Here is a 17,272-nt window from a genome sequence, read left to right as displayed (position 1 = left end):
TGTTTGCCATTCTGAGCGATTTGGGAAAGGGCTTTGGCTGGGAGGGTGAAGGGATTTCTTTTGCGTGAGCGCTCAAGGCAGGACGTGGTGGGGATATTTGATGAAACTGCATCTCCGCCCAAGTTGCTAGGATATGTTAGACTAAAACAAAATATTCAAAGATGATAGTTCCCCCTCACCCAGAAAGTCACTGCAGCTGAGAGAGCAGGACATGGGTTTGTGGAGAACTCGGTGTAATCTACCCCTCCCTTTCGGGCCCACATTCCTGAGCCCTTGGGTGGCATGGCTGATAGAAATTAATCGCAGTTAATAATTAATCCCTAAAGAGCAATGAGAGGCCCAGGCGTGGGTGGGGCCCAGACACCAGCATGAATGGACGCCTCCCCAACTTCCCTCCCTGGGGCACCCACTCCCTCTCAAGCTTTGAGACATGGGGGAGAAGTGGGACACAGGATTGAGGAAAGGGGACCACCCTCCCTTTCCCCAACAGCCCAGTGAATGGCCCTCTCCCGGTCCTCAGAGCCTTATTGAGAGAACTGGAAAATCCAGTTGCCCAGCCCCCCTCCCTCACCCCACACGCACCATTGCTCAGGACTGAGCGGGGAGCAGGAAGGCAGGCCCAGTGAGCAGAGGCCAGCGGGCCTTCAAACATCTCTTCCAGCATCTGAGAAGCAAGGAGGTAGAGCCGCAATGGGGGCTGGGCTGCCCCTTGTCCTCCTCCTGACCCTCGTCAGCATTTCACAGGGGGCAGGTGAGTCTGGAGGGCTACACACCTGGTCCCCAAGACGAGAAGGAGGTGAGAGAGACATGGAGGCGCCCTAGTCCTGAGGTCCTGAGGGCTCAGGGCTGAACTGCAGCAAGAAGGTCTGGAAGGGACGAAAGACCTCGGGTTGGGGTGGGGCAGGAGGGGTGCCCGCACCCCTGAGGGGGCCTGTTCCTGGCAGCTGGGTCCTCAGCTGTGCATCTGGATCCCTAGGGCCGGGAATGACTTTGCATCTGAAGTTGAAGAACTCCCTTCTGGCAAATTCCTCCCAGGATTCCAGCTTCCTGGACTTTCTCCAGAAGGTAGTCCTTTGGGAGGGAAACAGGGGGCTGTGTGAACTTGGAGTGCGTTTCTGCATCGGTCTGGGCGGCTGGCCACCCCCAGGTGTGAGTGAGAGCCATCTTACACCTCGCCCTCTGGCCCTTTGTCTCCCTCAGTTCTGCCTTCTCCTCCACCTCCCCTTGGGGACCAATGTCACCCTGCATCAAGCAGGGTCCTCACAGCACGCCACCTGCAGAGTCTGAGAGCAGTTGAAGCCTGTGCCCTTCTTGGCTGGGGCATCCAGTCCCCGGGGAGCACCATCCCGACCCTGTCTTCCAGCAGGCCCTCACCCCGCTCAGTGGCAGTAAATATGCTGAATTCAGTGATCTGACTTTGTGGGTTCATGCGTGGAGGGGCTGGCAGGAAAAGGGAACTGGGTACTCAAGTCTCTGACTCCCTTGCACAGCAGAGGGTTTCCCCTGTGGATGTGTTGTCTCCTAACACCATGCCAAAGGCCTACTTGGGGACACACACAGACACACTTCAAGTTGAGTTCCTCAGAGCACCTGGGAATAAAGGAAAGGAACCTTTACTGAATTCCTGCTTTGTTCCAGGCAAGAGGCTTTCCCATGTCAACGCCTGCAGCAGGCTCCCATGCAGCTTAATAGATCTCATTATCCCATTTTACAGGTGAGGAAATCGAGGCTTGAGAGGGTAAGTCACTTGAGGTCCATTAACAACGGAGACGTCTGACACCAGACAAATGCCTTGGCTTAAGCAAGATTTTCATTTCTTCTTCCTTTGCTTTAGCTTTGGGGCTGGGGGCTCAGGAACCTCAGGCAGGGATGTGGGCAGAACACGCCCAGGGATCCGCACAGGTCAGTCAGGGTAGCAGGTGGGGTGGGGGACCGTTGATGTGAGAGATGAGGGGTTCAGCTTGTGAGAGGATGGCCAGCCTGGCAGAACAGGCGGGGAAACAGCATGGGTGCCTATGGGAACATGTAATCCCACAGGCCTACGCTTTTGTCCTAGATGACTTTCTTATTCTCCTAGAACTTCTTTTTTTTTTTCCTGCTCTGGGTATTAGTTGAGGCATGTGGGATCTAGTTCTCTGGGCAGGGATCAAACCCAGGCCCCAGATTAGAAGCTCGAAGTCTGGTGCTTGCTTCGGCAGCACATATACTAAAATTGGAACGATGCAGAGAAGATTAGCATGGCCCCGTGCAAAGATGACATGCAAATTCGTGAAGCATTCCTTATTTTTAGTTCATGTTGAGGTTTGACAGAAAACAACACAATTATGTAAAGCAATTATTCTTCAATAAAAAAGAAAAAGATTTTAAGAGCCATTAGAAAAAAGAAGCTCAAAGTCTATTAAGTCTGGACCACCAGGGAAGTCCCAGTCTCTACTGCTTTACCAGCAAAATGAGGATAATGGTAGTACCTGCTTCCTTGGATTGTCCTGAAGATTCCATGGATAAGCTACCGAGGACACTTGCCATGGTACCTGTCAGATAAGTGGGTCTGGGTGGTAGGAACGTTTATTAGGGTGGAAACCTGGCCCCAGTATAAAAGTCTTAGTCCCCCAGGGATCTTCCTTCTCCTGCTTTTTTTTTTTTTTTGGCTGCACGACATGCAGGAGCCCAGTTCCCAGATCAGATCAGGGATCAAACCTGGTCCACTTGCAGTGGAAACACAGAGTCCCAACCACTGAAGCACCAGGGAAGTCCCACCTCCTGCTGTTCTTAAGGCAGGCACTCATCTTACTCCACACTCAAGATGCTCTTGACTTCTTACTGGCTGACTCGAAATGCAAGCATGCAGCCCAGACTTGACCGTGAAGGCTACTGGTATGATTACTTCCTGCTCTCCACAGTACCTGTCCTACCAACCCGCTCCTGCCCCGCACAGCATCACCACCACATGAAACCAGAGACTGACTCCTTTGGAACAAGGGAAAGGTAACAGTTCCAAATGGAGTATCCCTGAAGATACAAAAGCATAACAAAACAAAATTTCCATCGTTTCCTTGACAACTGTCCTGGGACTACTACCCCTGGAGGAGGAGAGGTAGCTGGGGGCTCTGTAGGACCCCAATATTTCATAACTGACCCCTAGGCTGCACCAGTGGGCAGGTGGGTCAGGTGACTAGACCCCAAACAAGTTGAGGGATTGAATGTCTGGATCTCCAAAAGGATGGAGGAGCAGACAGTGCACTGTTTTTGCTGTTTAATTTTTTATTTATTTTACATGTGTATTTTTCTGACTCTCTCTGATAGAATCAAAGTGGAAAAAAAAAGTGTAGTCACTCAGTCATATCAGACTCTTTGCAACCGATGGACTTTAGCTCACCAGGGCTCCTCCTTGGCATGGAATTCTCTAGGCAAGAATACTGGAGTGGGTTGCTAGTCCCTTCTCCAGGGGATCTTTCTGGCTCAGGGATGGAACCTGGGTCTCCTGCATTACAGGCAGGTTCTTTACCATCTGAGCCACAAGGGAAGCCTGAATTGAAGTACAAAAGAGCAGATTTTTGTTTCTCTTATTGGTAAATCCAGGGGATCAGAATAGAGCCCAGCATGCAATAAGTGTTCAAGAAAAAGGAAGGTGCTCACTCCCTGCTTTTCCTTCCCCTCTGGTGGGATGTGGTATACTGGTGGGAGCGTTCCTTAGACCCAGACTTGGGAAGAGTGTATCAAGACGGCAGGAAAGTAAGATCAAAAGGGATACGGACTTCTCCATTGCGGAGTCCTGCACTGCTTACGCCTAGCAAAAGAAACACCATTATCTTTGTTGCTTTTCAAAAATAACTCTTTTTATTTTTTAATTGAAATATAACTGATTCATAATATTAGTTTCAGATGTATAACATAGTGATTCAATATTTTTATAGATTAGCCACCACTATCTCTGAAGCTCAGTTACAGCAGGCAGATAACTGGCACCTAACTTACTGGGCTGAACTCCAGTAATTCCAGCTAATAATGTGGACTAATTCCATTTATTCCCTGAGCAAGTCTCTTCAACTCTAAAATGGAGCAAACACCCACCTCATGAGGTTCTCAGGAGGAATAAATGGCACCACAGAGGACCCAGCCAGGCCCACCACATATAGTAGTTCTCAGAGCTGCTGGACAGAATGTCACTTGGGTGGCAGGCCCCTGAATTCCACCAATGAGACAAGGTGTGTAAGGTGGCTAGGTGGGCATCTGTGTGTTTCTGTGTACCCCTGTCTGAGGCTGGGCGGTGTCCCTAGCACTGAGGTCTCAGGTACACAGAAGCGGGAGAAACTTGGTCCCCAGCACAGCCTGCAGCTCCCCAGGCCTGTGGGAAGTCCCCCATCCCCTCAGCATCTCTAGAGATAAGGCCAAGAAGCAGGGAAGCTCCCTTTTGGTGAAAAGCAGAGGAGGAAGAGCCTGCAGAAGTCGGGCCACTGTCAGTAAGCGCAGGAAGTAAGTGGAACCCGGGTCACTGTGCTCAGGCCCTACTCGGGAGCATCTCTCCTCCAGTGAGGGAGGCCCCGCCCAGCACCCACGCCCACCATGGCCCAGAGCACTAGGAGGCCGCCCCCCTTTTCCCAGACCAGTGTCAGGAACAGCCAAGAGGCGGGAAAGTCAGGGCTAAGGGAAAGGATAAAAGGACCACAGCAGACATGTTTGGGATTTTAAGTTTATCTGAGTGTCCTCCTTCCCAAACTTCCAGGTGGGACTGCGGAGAAGGGAGGCCAGGGCAAAAACGTCAGCGTCTCGAGGTCACCCAGTCATCTGACCAAGCCAGTCTGTTTCCTCACTGACAAAACGAAGGGGCTGAGCCACAGAACACCCCGACGCTGCCCGGTTTGTCCCCAGAGGCCTCAAAGGCGGGTCTGGGAGGAGGGAAAGTCACGGGGATGGTGAGCCCCCAGGGCTTGGAGACGCATCCATCAGCTGCCGGAGGTGAGAGGCCGCCTTGTCCAGTTTTGACAACTCCAACTGGAGGGAAGAAAGCTGGGCAAGGAGAGAAGTGGCTGAGAATGGAGGCGGGGGAGCCACCCCGCCCTGCGTGCCCCTAGCCTCATTCCCTCAGGGAGTCCGGCGCCCTGCGTGACTCCCCCAGCCTCACCCTCTGCTGCCTCTGAGTCTCCGCCTCTCCCTCTGATGGGGGCCGGGCTAGGAGGCCATCAAGCTGTTTCTGCAACTTGTGTCTTCGGGCAGCCAGCCGAGGTAGGTGGGTCTGGGGGTCCACCAGGCCCTGTGGAAGAACAGAGGAAGAAGGCTCAGACCTCTGCCATCCACCCAACACTCCCTCCCGCTCACCCACCACCATTCCCAGACCTCTTCTCACTTTTACAGACCCATCCCTTGCCCTCCTCCCAACATCCTTTCAGCCCCTCCCTGCCTGCTCCAGTCTCCTCTGCTCACCTGCAGCTCCATATACGCCTGACTGCTGTCACTGAGGGGGGCCTGGACCCAGCCCGAGGGGGCTGCTGCACCAGGGGGTAGAAGGCCCACCGCCCCACAGTGGCCCAGGATGCCCAGCGGCTCCAGGAAGGCCTCAAAGAGGCCCTGCTCACCTGGCTCTGAGCTCTGCAGCAGCACTGGGGAGGAACGGGAGCTGTCAGGTGGAGGGCCCAGGTCTTCCTCCCACACATCCTAACTCTGGGCCGTGCCCTCCCAGCTCCACCCTCTTCCCCATCAGACCCTCCCATCTGCAGGGACTCAGGAGCCTGGGGCCCATCTCACCTCGGGGCCGGGCCTTGGTGAGTTGGTAGGTGGCGCGCAGAGCCCTGAGCGCCTGGACGGACTCCTGAACCCGGGAGAAGCGCCTCTCCAGCTCAGGCTGGTGCCAGTGCTCCTGGAGGTGTGCATCCAGGGTAGGTAAGCGGGCCCCCCCAGACTCGGTCTCAACTCTCCTGGCTCTGACCTCCACCAGCCCACCCCCATCTCCTTAGAGCAACGACCTGCTCTCTCCACCACACACACAATTCACCACCTCAAGGAACAGAACGTGGCGAAAACTAGGGCATCATCTAAGAAGGTCTTAGATGATCCATGGACAATGTTTAGACTGAAGATGATAAACAACCAAAAATACGTTATAATTTAAAAGGTATTATTCAAACCTCACAAAACCAAGTAAGCAAAAAAATAAACTTGGTTAAACTTGAAAATGATTTTTGGGTGTGTTTGTAGCATTTGAAAGCTTAAAACTACACTAAGATTTTTGGGATATCCTGTTACTAAGATCTAATCCTCATCACAACCGTGACGCGTACTATTACTGTCATCGGTTTAAAGATGGAGGAAATCGACACACGGTCACACAGCGAGTGTCAGTCTGGTGACAGCATCCTGCTCTTAACCACTTGCTAATACTGCCCCCGACACCTTAGAGTTATTCCAGCCCTGCAGGAACAATCCATCTTCCTCAAGGCTCCACGGCAAAGTACAGACCAGCACTGTCAATGACCCCACCGCGGCAAGCCCTTCTAGAAGACTTCCCCCCCGAGTCTTTACCAGTAATCGCACTCCAAGACTCCATAGGTGTGACTCACCAAGCTGCAGGCACTCGGGTAGGGGGCAACACAGATGCTGGGGGCAGAGGGACCACCAGGCCTGGGGGGCAGCCTCTGCCAGAGCTCTTCAGCCAGGAAAGGCATCAATGGGGCGAGGAGACGGAGACCGACGTCAGCGCAGAAAAATAGGACCTGAGGCGGCTCCAGGGGCCGAGGAGAGTGTGAGAGCACCGGCTTCACAGCCTCCTAGGGAGGAAGCCAATGGTCAGGGGGCAGCCACGGCCTCCTCCTTCCTTCACACACTCGCCGCCCTGCCAGTGGGGATGCTGTGCGGAAACGGGAGCACCCAGCATCTCTGAGACCATGAGCCGTCCCCAGACACAGTAGGGAGCATGCGACAAGGGGAAATCCAGGGCAGGGACTCAGGGGTGGGTGAGGATATAAAACTGTCAGGGATGTTTGCATTTAGAATAAAAAGCATTGAGCTTTGTGTTTTTTTTTAACCGCAGAGACAGAAAATTTTTTTTTTAAGTTGAGAAACAGAAATCTAGGACAGGGGTCCTCAGCAAACAGTGTCAGGATCACCTGGGACAAGAAATGAACACTCGCCACACACCCCCCAACCTGCCTGCCTGAGCCACTCTGGGGGTGGGACCTGACACTCCATGGTAAACAAGCCCTCCTTTGAGAGAATCCCTGGGTCTTAAGACCGGTACTCTTGCTCCCAGCCTGCCTAGGGTCCGAACGCAGCAATTATAGGAACTGAAAACAATCTCCATTCGGATAAGAAGAGCCGACTCACTAGAAAAGACCCTGATGCTGGGAAAGATTGAAGACAAAAGGAGAAGTGAAGTGAAAGTTGCTCAGTCAAAGAGGGAGGCAAAGGATGAGATAGTTAGATAGCATCACGGAGAAGGCAATGGCAACCCACTCCAGTACTCTTGCCTGGAAAATCCCATGGACAGAGGAGCCTGGTAGGCTGCAGTCCACGGGGTCGCTAAGAGTTGGGCACGACTGAGCAACTTCACTTTCACTTTTCACTTTCATGCACTGGAGAAGGAAATGGCAACCCACTCCAGTATTCTTGCCTAGAGAATCCCAGGGACAGAGGAGCCTAGTGGGCTGCCATCTATGGGGTCGCACAGAGTCGGACACGACTGAAGTGACTTAGCAGTAGCAGCAACTCAATGGACATGAATTTGAGCACAGTCTGGGAGATAGTGAAGGACAGGGTAGCCTGGCGTGCTGCAGTCCACAGGATCGCAAAGAGATGGACACAACTTAGCAAGTGAACAACAAGCCTCCCAACCCTGTGTTGTCAGACTCAGTTTTCTAGAAGTGTCCCCTTCTCCTCCCTGCTCCTCGGGTGACAAGCAGGGAACAGTGCCCAGGCCAGTCCCACAGAAGAGGGGAACTGGGATTTCTCAATCTCACCTCTCTTCCTATCCTGAGGGAGGAATTCAAAACCCAGTTCAGAGCTCTCTGCCAGGGACAGGGAGCAGGGCTGCAAGGGGACTGCCCCTGCCTCACTTACCAAGTAGACATCGCAGAGGTTGTGCAGCCAGAAGTGGTGCAGGGCGTGGGTGACGAGTGAGAGCTCGCGGGTGAGGAAGCCCCGCTCGCAGTCCTGGGCCGTGCGGGCCAGGCAGCTGAGGATCCAGGTGTCCATGCAGGAGGCGGGGGACAGCTGTGGTTGAGAGGGGGCTTCAGGTTGGGACAGCTCGATTCCCACCCAACCGCGTCCTTTCCTTCCAGACACCTCCTCCAACACTCAGATGTCGGACTACCCAGCTCCCAAGCATCTCCTCTTTCTCGCTTACCTCCTCCGCAGGTTGGGGTATGAATTCCTCCCCAAGAGCATTCAGGATAAAGCGCAGGGCATTCCAGATCTTATTGCAGAAGTGTCGGAAGCTCAGGACCTCAGAGACGGACAGGTGCAAGTCGCCTCCTGGGAGGGAGTGGAGGTAGGGAGCATGTACTGGTGGCAGCTGCAGGGGAGTCCTTGGCTCCGCCCCACCACACAGAGGCCACTGCCCGCTGCCCTCACCCAGGCTTACCCAGGGCCCCATGGGAGCACAGGGTGAATCTCAGAGCATCTGTCCCACACTCGGGGATCCCATGAGGGAAGTCCTTTCTCTGCAACGAGAAAGAAGAGGGGTGGGAGCTGCCTATGAGGCTGCAGGGCCAGAAGGCAGGTTGCACAGGGAACTGGCGGCCACGAGCTCGAGGCTGGAACAGGTCAGACTCACCTGCGCTGAGGCTGCAATCGCCAGCTCTGCGGGGTCCAAGTTTCCATCCCTCAGCTTGTCCTGTAGTACCTGGGGTAGGTGAGTAATTCACTGGCCCTCAGTGGAAGCTTCTGCCCCTACCAGGGTCCCTCCCGCTGGCCCTCCCAGCTCCAGCACTCCTGACAGCCTCTCCCTTCAGCTCCCCTTCCTTTATCTGGAAAACCCCATCCCTCTTGGAGCCCTCCATCCTGACCTGCAGCTCCACCCCACTGATGATGTCCCGTGGGTCCAGCACGTTCCCCAGGGACTTGCTCATCTTCCGGCCCTGCCTGTCCCGGACCATGGAGTGAAGCAGGACCTGGAGGCATGGAGGGGGTCAGAAGTGGGGTCTGAAGAACTTTCCTCTGGAGGGCCCTTGGCTGTCCTTCAGGGATTAGAGGTTAGGCTGGAAAGTGAATCAGGATAAAGGAACCGGGAACCCAGAAAACCCCATACGGGGGGTTAGAATGGAGGACAAGGCTTAGAGGAGACTGGGGAGTCTCAGAGAAGGGCAGGACACCGACGGGTCTTTACCTTGCTGAAGGGGAGCTGCCCTGTGAGCTGCGTCCCCAACATGACCATGCGGCCCACCCAGAACAGCAGGAGGTCACTGCCGGTTTCCAAAAGTGACAGGGGGTAGAAATGAGCCAGGTCTGGGGTCTAGGAGCAAAGAGACAAACAGTGAGAGGCCCAAGCGTGGGGCCTCCAGCTCTTCATAAGACTCTCTGAGGGGCCCTGGGGGTCATTTCCTCATCCCCACCTTCACTCTCTTCCTCTCAACCCAGCTCACCTCTCGGGGCCAGCCCAGGGCAGAAAAGGGGAAAAGAGCTGAGGAGAACCACGTGTCCAGGACATCAGGGTCTGGAAGACAGAACGGAAACAATTGGAACCTCAGCGTCAGGACCTCGGCCCACTGCTGCCCACCTCTCCAGCCCGACCCTCACTCACAGAGACCAGGGCTCTGCCCCATTCCCAGCTTCCCTGACCCACCTTTCCCACCTCAGTACCTGCTCCCTCCCCTGCCCGCCTCGGGTGGAATACCCACCCCTCTCCAAGGTCAGCTCCGCCCCTGGTCTCCCTGTTAATTCAGCAGCTACTTCTCTGGCTTCAGCCTCTGTCCGCCCGACCACCCAGGAGTCCTCCATATCACCCTGCAGAAGTAAGGAGCAGGGGACATGGTGTGAGACAGCACTGAGTGTTCATGGTCTCCGGTGGGCTGAGAAAGCCTGGCGCCCTCTGGTGGTGAGATGAAGAAAGCTCAGAAGCTGAGCTCACACAACAGAGGTTCATAGATCAGAAGCACAGCAAGGGTAGGGAGCTGGGACCAGTGCTGGAAGCCCTCTGACTCTCGTGCTGAGGCTCTTCTGGCCAAACCCAGCCCTCCCTTCCGCTTTCTCCTACTGACCTTTGCATGCTCCTCTACAACCAGGTAGGCTGGAATCCGATGGCCCCACCAGAGCTGCCGGGAGACACACCAGTCCCTGCCGAGAGGATACGAGTGATTTTTTCCTTCCTTTTTCCTATGAGTGATTTCTTAGCATGACCAGTGGGTCCCCTTCCCCCTCCCCTGAGAGCTCCCCTTCTTACCCAATGTGGGAAAACCAGTGCTGCCAGTTCTTCTGGTGGAAGGAGGGACTGAGGTCCAGGGCCCCCGACTCCACGGCCTGGAGGGGGAAGGACCTTTAGATGGTGCTTCCCCACCTGCACCCCCGATCCCCATGAATGGGACCAGTGGGCTCTGAGGTGGTTCTGAAACTCAGAAAGGACTTCCCGAGCCTCCTGAGAAGAGTCTGGACTTGAGTGAAGATGCAAGTCAGCCCTTTCTGGGCACCCTGCCTCTACCCCCACAGCTCTCCCCTCAATGAGCACAGCCAGAGAGGGCCCCAGCCTCCCTGTTTCTTCACTCCCGCCCAGGCCCCAGGCCCTCCCCACACTGCAGCCTCACCTTGGCGGCTCGCTCCCCCATCTCCTGGCAGCGGACAAACCACTGGCTCTTCAGCAGGTATTCTACCACATCCCCGGAACGGCTGAAAGGGACGAAGGACCCGACTCTGTGGCAGGCCCTCGGTGCCGAGGACACGGCAGCCAACGACACAGACACAGGGCTGGTATTCTAGCACGAGGGGTGCACAGCCCACCCTGCAGTCACTCTTGAGCTTCGCCCATCCCCTTCTGGGGGCGGTCACAGGAAAGGAGTGCAGATGGGCTTACCTGCAAATGGGCAGCACCATGGGGTGGTTCTGGAGGCCCCGGAACAGGCCCTGCTCCCTCAGTGCTGACAGAATCTTTTCCCGGGCCACAAACCGGTGAAGACCCTGCGGAAAAGTAGCAAAAGTAAAGCTTAAAGGCTGCTAGAAAAATAAGAGAGTGGGGGAGGGGAGATGGGGCAGAGGGTGCCCTCAAAGGACAGGGTATCACTGGGCTGGTACCACCTGCAGCCAGTCCTCACAAAGAGCGGTCATGGTCCCATCCTCTGCAATGACACTCCGGGGGCTCAAGCCATGTCGGGCCCCCAGCTCAGCATCGGCAGGGCTGTGCGCTGGAGTCACCTTCACCGCCCCTAGGGGAGCAGGACTGCCGTTAGCACTGAACCCTGACCCTGGCTTTTGCTTTTCCAGACATGTCACCATCGCCCACGCTACCCCATCCCTCCCTCTCATCCTCCACTATCCACTGAGACCACCCTTCCCCTACTCTCTGCCTCTTCCTGGTTCTCTCCCCTCCCCTCTCCCCCAGAAGCCCTGACTTCCTGTCTCTCCCCTGCCCCCACTTACCTGTGCCCAGGTGTGGCTGAACAGTGCAGTCTGTGATAAGGGGGAGAAGCTGCCCCGTCAAGGGATGACAGAGTTGTCGCCCATGTAGATGCTAAAGGGAAGGGAGAGGGATCAAGGACAGAAAGGTGTGTCGGGTAGAAGGGTCTGGGCTGGGCATGAGAACCCTGGGAATATGAGGGTGAAAACCATAAGGTAAAGACCTACAGCAGGGCTCAGGAAACATTTTCTTAAGGGGCCAGAGTGTAAGAATTTTAACCTTTGCAGGCCAGGAGGTAAATTCAGTCTCTACAACTCCGCTCCACCGCCATGGCAGAGTTAGATAACACACGATGGAGCTGCAGACGATACACAGGGAACGAGGGTGGCTCACACAGAAACAGGAGATCTGGCCCACGGGCCACCGTCTGCCAGCCCCTGAGCTGAAGTGTAACATCAGGAAGAGAAGGGAGCTGAGTCAGAGCCACTGGAGAGCTGAGATGAGGGAAGTTCAGGAAAAGGAAGAGGGAGCAGAGAGGAGGAGCTGCCACCCTGAAAGGAAGGGAAGAGAGAGCACGGGGGTGGAAGGCCAGGACGCAGGGAGCACTGAGCACTACCGTATAGCGGGAGTCAGTAGGATGGACCGCCACGGCCACGTCTCCAGGCAGCGTCTCTGGCCTCGTGGTTCCCACCACGACCTCTGCGTCTAAAGACAAAATTCAAGCACTTAAAGGTGGTCCTCGCCCTCACCTTGTATTCTGACACAGCTAAAGTCAGGAGAACTGGGAAAGGTGGGAGGCAGGGATGGTCAAGGTAAAGCAGGCCCCCAGGAGTAACTGGAGAAAACTAGGACCAACATCTATAGGACCCTGGGGTTTCTGCTAAGCTAATGACCAGAGGCCTAAGGGGATGTCTGGTGCTATAGAATTCCTCAACAGCCCGCTTGGGAGACAAAAGTAGGCCCCGGAACAGGCCCCACTCCCTCAGTGCTGACAGAATCTTTTCCCGGGCCACAAATCGGTGAAGACTCTGTAATAAATACAACTAGAATCTTTGCTTGGTGCCCTGATCATAAATGCTGTGCCTTCTTGGAGGCAGCACCAGTCCCTCCTATAAGAAACCTCTGACTATTCCAGCTCATCCATCTTCCCTTCTCCAAACTCCTGGGAATACTTACTGCTCAAACCACACTTCAGAACTGATCCTCTGTCTCTTTTGAGGGTAGCAGCCTGCTGTGGATACACTAAGCTCCCTCAGGGCAGTGACTGTCTGCGCTTTTCTTACATGGCCCAGGATACCCACGGTGAGTATCACCAGGATGCAATACTTCCAAGGTTCCCTATGCCCCTCCAATCAAGTCACATAGAAGACAGGCTAGTGGGTTGCCTCCAAAAGCCCAAGGTGGGCTCAAGAAAACAGGGGAAGCAGAGGTTAAGTGGGTGACCCTTCCAAGGACTACCCTCACCAGGCTCTCCATCCACGGGGAAGGCCACGGAAAAGAGGAGGCCGAAAGACACGGGGGTGGGGCAGCCAGGCAACTGAAGCTCTGTGCGGCCAGGGAGGGGCCGGCTCTCCACCTGGGGGTGTGGAAGAGGCAGGGTCAGAGAGCAGCCTCTCTGCAAGGCTCACAGCTGGTTTCCCACCTCCACTCATCCACGGCCTCGGCCTCCCTGCCATCCATCAAAAAGCCACTCAGAGGACGTGGGAGCCACTTCCTTCCCCTCACCTAATCCTTGTGCAGTCACAGTTAAAGAACATATTCCCTGGACTTCCCTGGTGGTCCAGGGAAGGGACCACCTTCCCTGGGTTAAGGGTTAAGAACTCACCTGCCAGTGCAGGGGACATGGTTTGATTTCTGGTGTGGGAAGATTCCACAAGCTGCAGGGCAACTAAGCCCACGCACCACACCTACAAAGCCCTCGCTCTAGAATCTGTGCTCTGCAACAAGGGAAGCCTGTGCACCGCAACTAGAGAGCAATCCCCACTCGACACAACTGGAGAAAGCCCACACACAGCAATGAGGACCCAGCACAGCAAAAAATAAATAAGTAAATCTTCACTGAGTACTTAAACCACACACAGGTATTATGCCAGCCTCCTAGGAGTTCTCGCTGAATTCTCACAACACCCCTGTGATGCAGGCATTTCCATCACCTCTGAATTTTACAGACTGAGGAAATTGAGGCTGACAGAGGCTAACAGCCTGTCAGGAGCCACATCACTGGGAGGTGGCCAGATTCAGATGTGAATCCAGGCAGCCTGGGTCCAGAGTCCCAGCTCTCCCCCAGGCTCAGAGCTCTCACAAACCCACCTATCCTTCTCTGCCTCACCTCAATATCCGAGATGGCAGAGCGTAAGGCACACGACCAGTTGACCAGCTGCCGGCTCCGGTACAACAACCCAGCCTTGTAGAGCCGCACGAAAGCTTCTGTCACGGCCACTGAGGAGCCCTAGAATGACCTGAGTGTCCACATCCAACAGCCTCTTCTCAGCCCACCCCCTCGCCAGGGACCCAGACATCCCCCTGGCTCCCCTAATATACACAGCAACCCGCCTCCTCGCACAGAACTCTGAACACCTCCCTGACAGCCATAGGGACCACAGCACCGAACACTCACGATATCCATGGTAAAGCACTCTCGGTCCCAGTCCAGGGAGGCCCCCAGCGCTCGGAGCTGCTCACAGATCTCGCCACCTTTCCTGTACCCAGACAGATTTGGGTCAGCAAACGTGTCCCAGACATCAACTATGTCCCGGGCCCAGTGAAGCCCCAGCAGCGCTGGATGCTGGAGTGAGTTCGAGACTGATCTAGCCTCAAGAAGCTAATGGAGACACACAGATCCAGTATATGGCTTTCCATGATATTGAAAGAAACATAACATTTCTAGTAAAGAGGGAAGGGGCAGGCGATTTGTGGGAAACACAAAGAAGCTTTACAGAGAAGACAGCATGTGATAACAGACCTGGAAGAATAAGGGTAATTTCAAGAGGATGCAAAGTGGGAACAGGTGAGGAGAGATGATGAAATCCAAGCAAAGGAAAATGGGATAAATGGAAGAAAAAACATATATATATATACACATGCATATAGATATATGGGGGAGCGCATGCATGCTTAGTTAGTCATGTCCAACTCTTTGACACCTCGTGGACTGCAGCCTACCGGGCTCCTCTGTCCATGGAAATTTCCAGGCAAGAATATTGGAGTGGGTTGCCCTTTCCTCCTCCAGGGGATATTCCCTAACCAGGGACTGAACCCTTGTCTCCTGTGGCACCTGCATTGGCAGGCAGATTCTTTACCACTGAGCTACCAGGGGAGCCCGTGCGTGTGTGTGTGTGTGTGTGTGTGTGTGTGTGTGTGCGCGCGTGTGTGTGTGTGCGTGTGTGTGTGTGTGTGTGTGTGTGTGTGTGCGCTTACACATAAATATATGCATTTTAACATATACAACACACAACACATGCACACACACCAAGCTTGGAGACCCCACCAAATGCTAAGGGACTTCAGAGCTTACACTCCCACGGGAAGTTAGAGCTGAATGGGAAAAGCCCTGACTACATGTTAGGAGATGGGCTGGGAAGCCCGGATCCAAACCTGCTGTCCCACCCCCGCTTGCCCTGCCCCCCATACTCACTCTTCCTTCCACTTCCACACCTCCCTAAGAAAGTCTTCCCGGCTCAGCTCATGTCTCCTCACTCCTCGCTCCTTCCACAGCCGTTTCTCCACCACAGCCTACAGTAAGATGAGGGGACAGAGAATCAGGTCACTGTGGGGGAAGAAATCCCACTCAAGAAAAGGGACGAGTGGCAAAAGACATACTTGGGTTGCAATCCCTGCATGATCTGAGCCAGGGACCCACAGCACCCGATCCCCACGCATCCGGTGCCTGCGAAAGAAAAACCCTCATGGGAATCCATGGCCTTACATGTTCATTTAGCCTCATCCCTTCACAATTTCTTTCTCTTCCAAGAACTCAAGCAGCCCCACTCCCCTCTCACCAGCGCACGAGAGCATCCTGTACGGCCACGGTCAGCGCATGCCCAATGTGCAGGGAGCCTGTGACATTAGGCGGAGGGATACACATGGAAAAGGTCTCCCCTGTGGCGTGGGGCAGCCTGGCCTAGAAAGAAAGAAAAGTCAAAGGGCAAGAGAGGACTGGATATTCCCTGGGGAATAGCACCCTCTGGTGTCTCCAAAGCAGAAAGAACTATAGGATAAAGTCCGGCAAGTAACAGGGCAGAGAAAAACCTTTGAGACACCAGGGGGAGAAGACAAGCTTTCCCTGCTTTTTGGCAGGCTCTGCAATGTGATTGGCTGTGAGCTCCAGACTCGTGCCCACCAATTTTAGGGACCTGGGGACCATTTAGCACTCCTCCCTGCCAGGTACTAACCTGATATTCTGGTTTGAAGAAGCCCTCTCGCACCCACCAAGGGTACCAGGCAGCCTCAACGTACTGGGGGCTGTATGCAGGAGGCAGGGGTCGGGAGACATCTACAGAGGCAGAGGAGAGCCCCACTAACTCCTGACTTCTGTTCCCAGGTTGCATTTCAGCAGACCAAATGAGCAACCAAAACATGAGGGAAAAGGCCTTCAGGTTTCCTAGTTACCTTTCTTTTCTCCTTGTTCCGTGGGGATTTCATACAACACTGTCTCCTTAGGGGTCCAGGCCTTACTGGATTCTGCAGGTGACTGCAGAGGAGGAACCAGAATGCGGGCTGCAATTTCATGATACCCCAGGCATCTAGAATCCAGCCAGTCTCTCCTCCAGTGCTCTCCCAAGATTTCTCAGAGAACCAAGGACCAGCTGTCGGGACTCCTAACCTTGCTCTTGGGGGCTATCCCAGCCTCCAGGGATGCCTGCTTCTCTCGCAGGCGCTTCTGTTTGGCTTCACGGTTCCTCCGGGAGATGGCTGATCCATGTGGCTCTGACTGGGTGGAAAGGGGACGGGACCTGGGGAGGCCCCGTGAGGGCCTCAAGCCCCAAAGTGGTGGTCGAAAAGAGGTCAGAGGCAAATGAGGCATCGGGAGTGCTTGGCAAGGGGCCAAAGTCTGTTCCAGCTACAGCACATTGGGAGGGTATGGTGGTGAGGGAGGGTCACACCTCCCAAAGTCACATCCTCTTCCCCCCGCCCCTTCCCGCCTCCCTCCAGCACTGGTTGATAAAGTATCTAGCCCATCCCTCACAACCCTCCCTCTGTGAGGACTAGAGTAGACAGGGTCTTCTAATTATCAGCGCTCTTCCGGGACAGGGTATCAGGCCCTCAACCTATTCAGCTGCGATGTGGGGGTGACCATAGACACAGAGAAGGGGAAAAGGACTCAGGGATTCTGGCAGATGATGGACATCAGAGCCAGCAAGAGGTCCCACCAGGATCACTACTTGTCCGCCTGCTCAAAGGCCATCTGCACTGCCCCCAGCCCGCGCGCTGATCCGCCTTCCCGCCCGACACACCGCGCGGGTCCTGACCCTCCATCACTTCCCACTCCCCAGTCGCCGGCCCGCTGCGCGCTCACCCGGTAAGCCCGCCGCTATCCCAGGGCGCCCCGCGGCGGGGAGCGTAGGGGGGCAGCGGCAGGTACTGGGGAACCAGCGAACCCGGCCGGAGCGTGACTCGCTAGCCGCGCGGCGTTGGGGGGCGGAGCCCCGCCCGGGCGCATGCGCACTAGCTGGCCTCGGCCACACCTCCTCCTTCTCGCGAACCAATGGCTGTCGACGCGGAGATGAGCGTTGCCGGCGC

General features: G+C 55.1%; 2 protein-coding genes across 7 annotated transcripts; one reads left to right on the top strand and one right to left on the bottom strand.

The window, feature by feature from the left end:
- SFTA2 (surfactant associated 2) lies at nt 366-1,410 on the top strand. The gene is made up of 3 exons (XM_005696635.3): nt 366-751; nt 977-1,065; nt 1,201-1,410. Exons 1-3 carry the CDS (start codon nt 691-693, stop codon nt 1,285-1,287), a joined length of 237 nt encoding a protein of 78 aa, XP_005696692.1. The 5' UTR covers nt 366-690; the 3' UTR covers nt 1,288-1,410.
- VARS2 (valyl-tRNA synthetase 2, mitochondrial) lies at nt 4,673-17,225 on the bottom strand. 6 transcript variants are annotated; one of them, XM_018038872.1, is made up of 30 exons: nt 17,049-17,212; nt 16,356-16,592; nt 16,142-16,223; nt 15,925-16,025; nt 15,532-15,653; nt 15,353-15,419; nt 15,168-15,265; nt 14,151-14,232; nt 13,863-13,982; nt 12,998-13,109; nt 12,150-12,238; nt 11,557-11,647; nt 11,215-11,342; nt 10,994-11,097; nt 10,728-10,809; nt 10,370-10,446; nt 10,188-10,263; nt 9,828-9,933; nt 9,573-9,643; nt 9,317-9,442; nt 8,997-9,101; nt 8,765-8,833; nt 8,573-8,651; nt 8,336-8,463; nt 8,050-8,202; nt 6,555-6,761; nt 5,743-5,854; nt 5,422-5,597; nt 5,123-5,251; nt 4,673-5,007 (listed from the first exon to the last, which is right to left on the bottom strand). In XM_018038872.1, the coding sequence occupies exons 2-30, from the start codon at nt 16,554-16,556 to the stop codon at nt 4,903-4,905; spliced, it is 3,198 nt and encodes a 1,065-aa protein (XP_017894361.1). In that variant the 5' UTR covers nt 16,557-16,592; nt 17,049-17,212; the 3' UTR covers nt 4,673-4,902. The 6 variants fall into 6 exon arrangements, 5 of the variants coding, with proteins under 5 accessions (XP_017894361.1, XP_005696690.2, XP_017894364.1 ...); XM_005696633.3 differs by having other exon boundaries at nt 16,356-17,212; XR_001917085.1 differs by lacking the exon at nt 5,422-5,597 and having other exon boundaries at nt 4,899-5,007; nt 17,049-17,223.

The sequence above is a fragment of the Capra hircus genome, chromosome 23, assembly GCF_001704415.2.
Source record: "Capra hircus breed San Clemente chromosome 23, ASM170441v1, whole genome shotgun sequence".
Taxonomy (NCBI): domain Eukaryota; kingdom Metazoa; phylum Chordata; class Mammalia; order Artiodactyla; family Bovidae; genus Capra; species Capra hircus.
This window is presented reverse-complemented; position numbering and strand designations above follow the sequence as displayed.

Coding starts and splice junctions, on each gene's coding strand:
- VARS2 (XM_005696633.3), bottom strand. CDS start 16,556: ATGCCTCATTTGCCTCTGACCTCTTTTCGACCACCACTTTGGGGCTTG. Junction 10,447..10,727: donor TGGGGGAGCGAGCCGCCAAG/GTGAGGCTGCAG, acceptor TTCCCCCTCCAG/GCCGTGGAGTCGGGGGCCCT. Junction 8,464..8,572: donor GTGCTCCCATGGGGCCCTGG/GTAAGCCTGGGT, acceptor ACTCCCTCCCAG/GAGGCGACTTGCACCTGTCC.
- SFTA2 (XM_005696635.3), top strand. CDS start 691: ATGGGGGCTGGGCTGCCCCTTGTCCTCCTCCTGACCCTCGTCAGCATT. Junction 752..976: donor CAGCATTTCACAGGGGGCAG/GTGAGTCTGGAG, acceptor CTGGATCCCTAG/GGCCGGGAATGACTTTGCAT. Junction 1,066..1,200: donor TCCTGGACTTTCTCCAGAAG/GTAGTCCTTTGG, acceptor TGTCTCCCTCAG/TTCTGCCTTCTCCTCCACCT.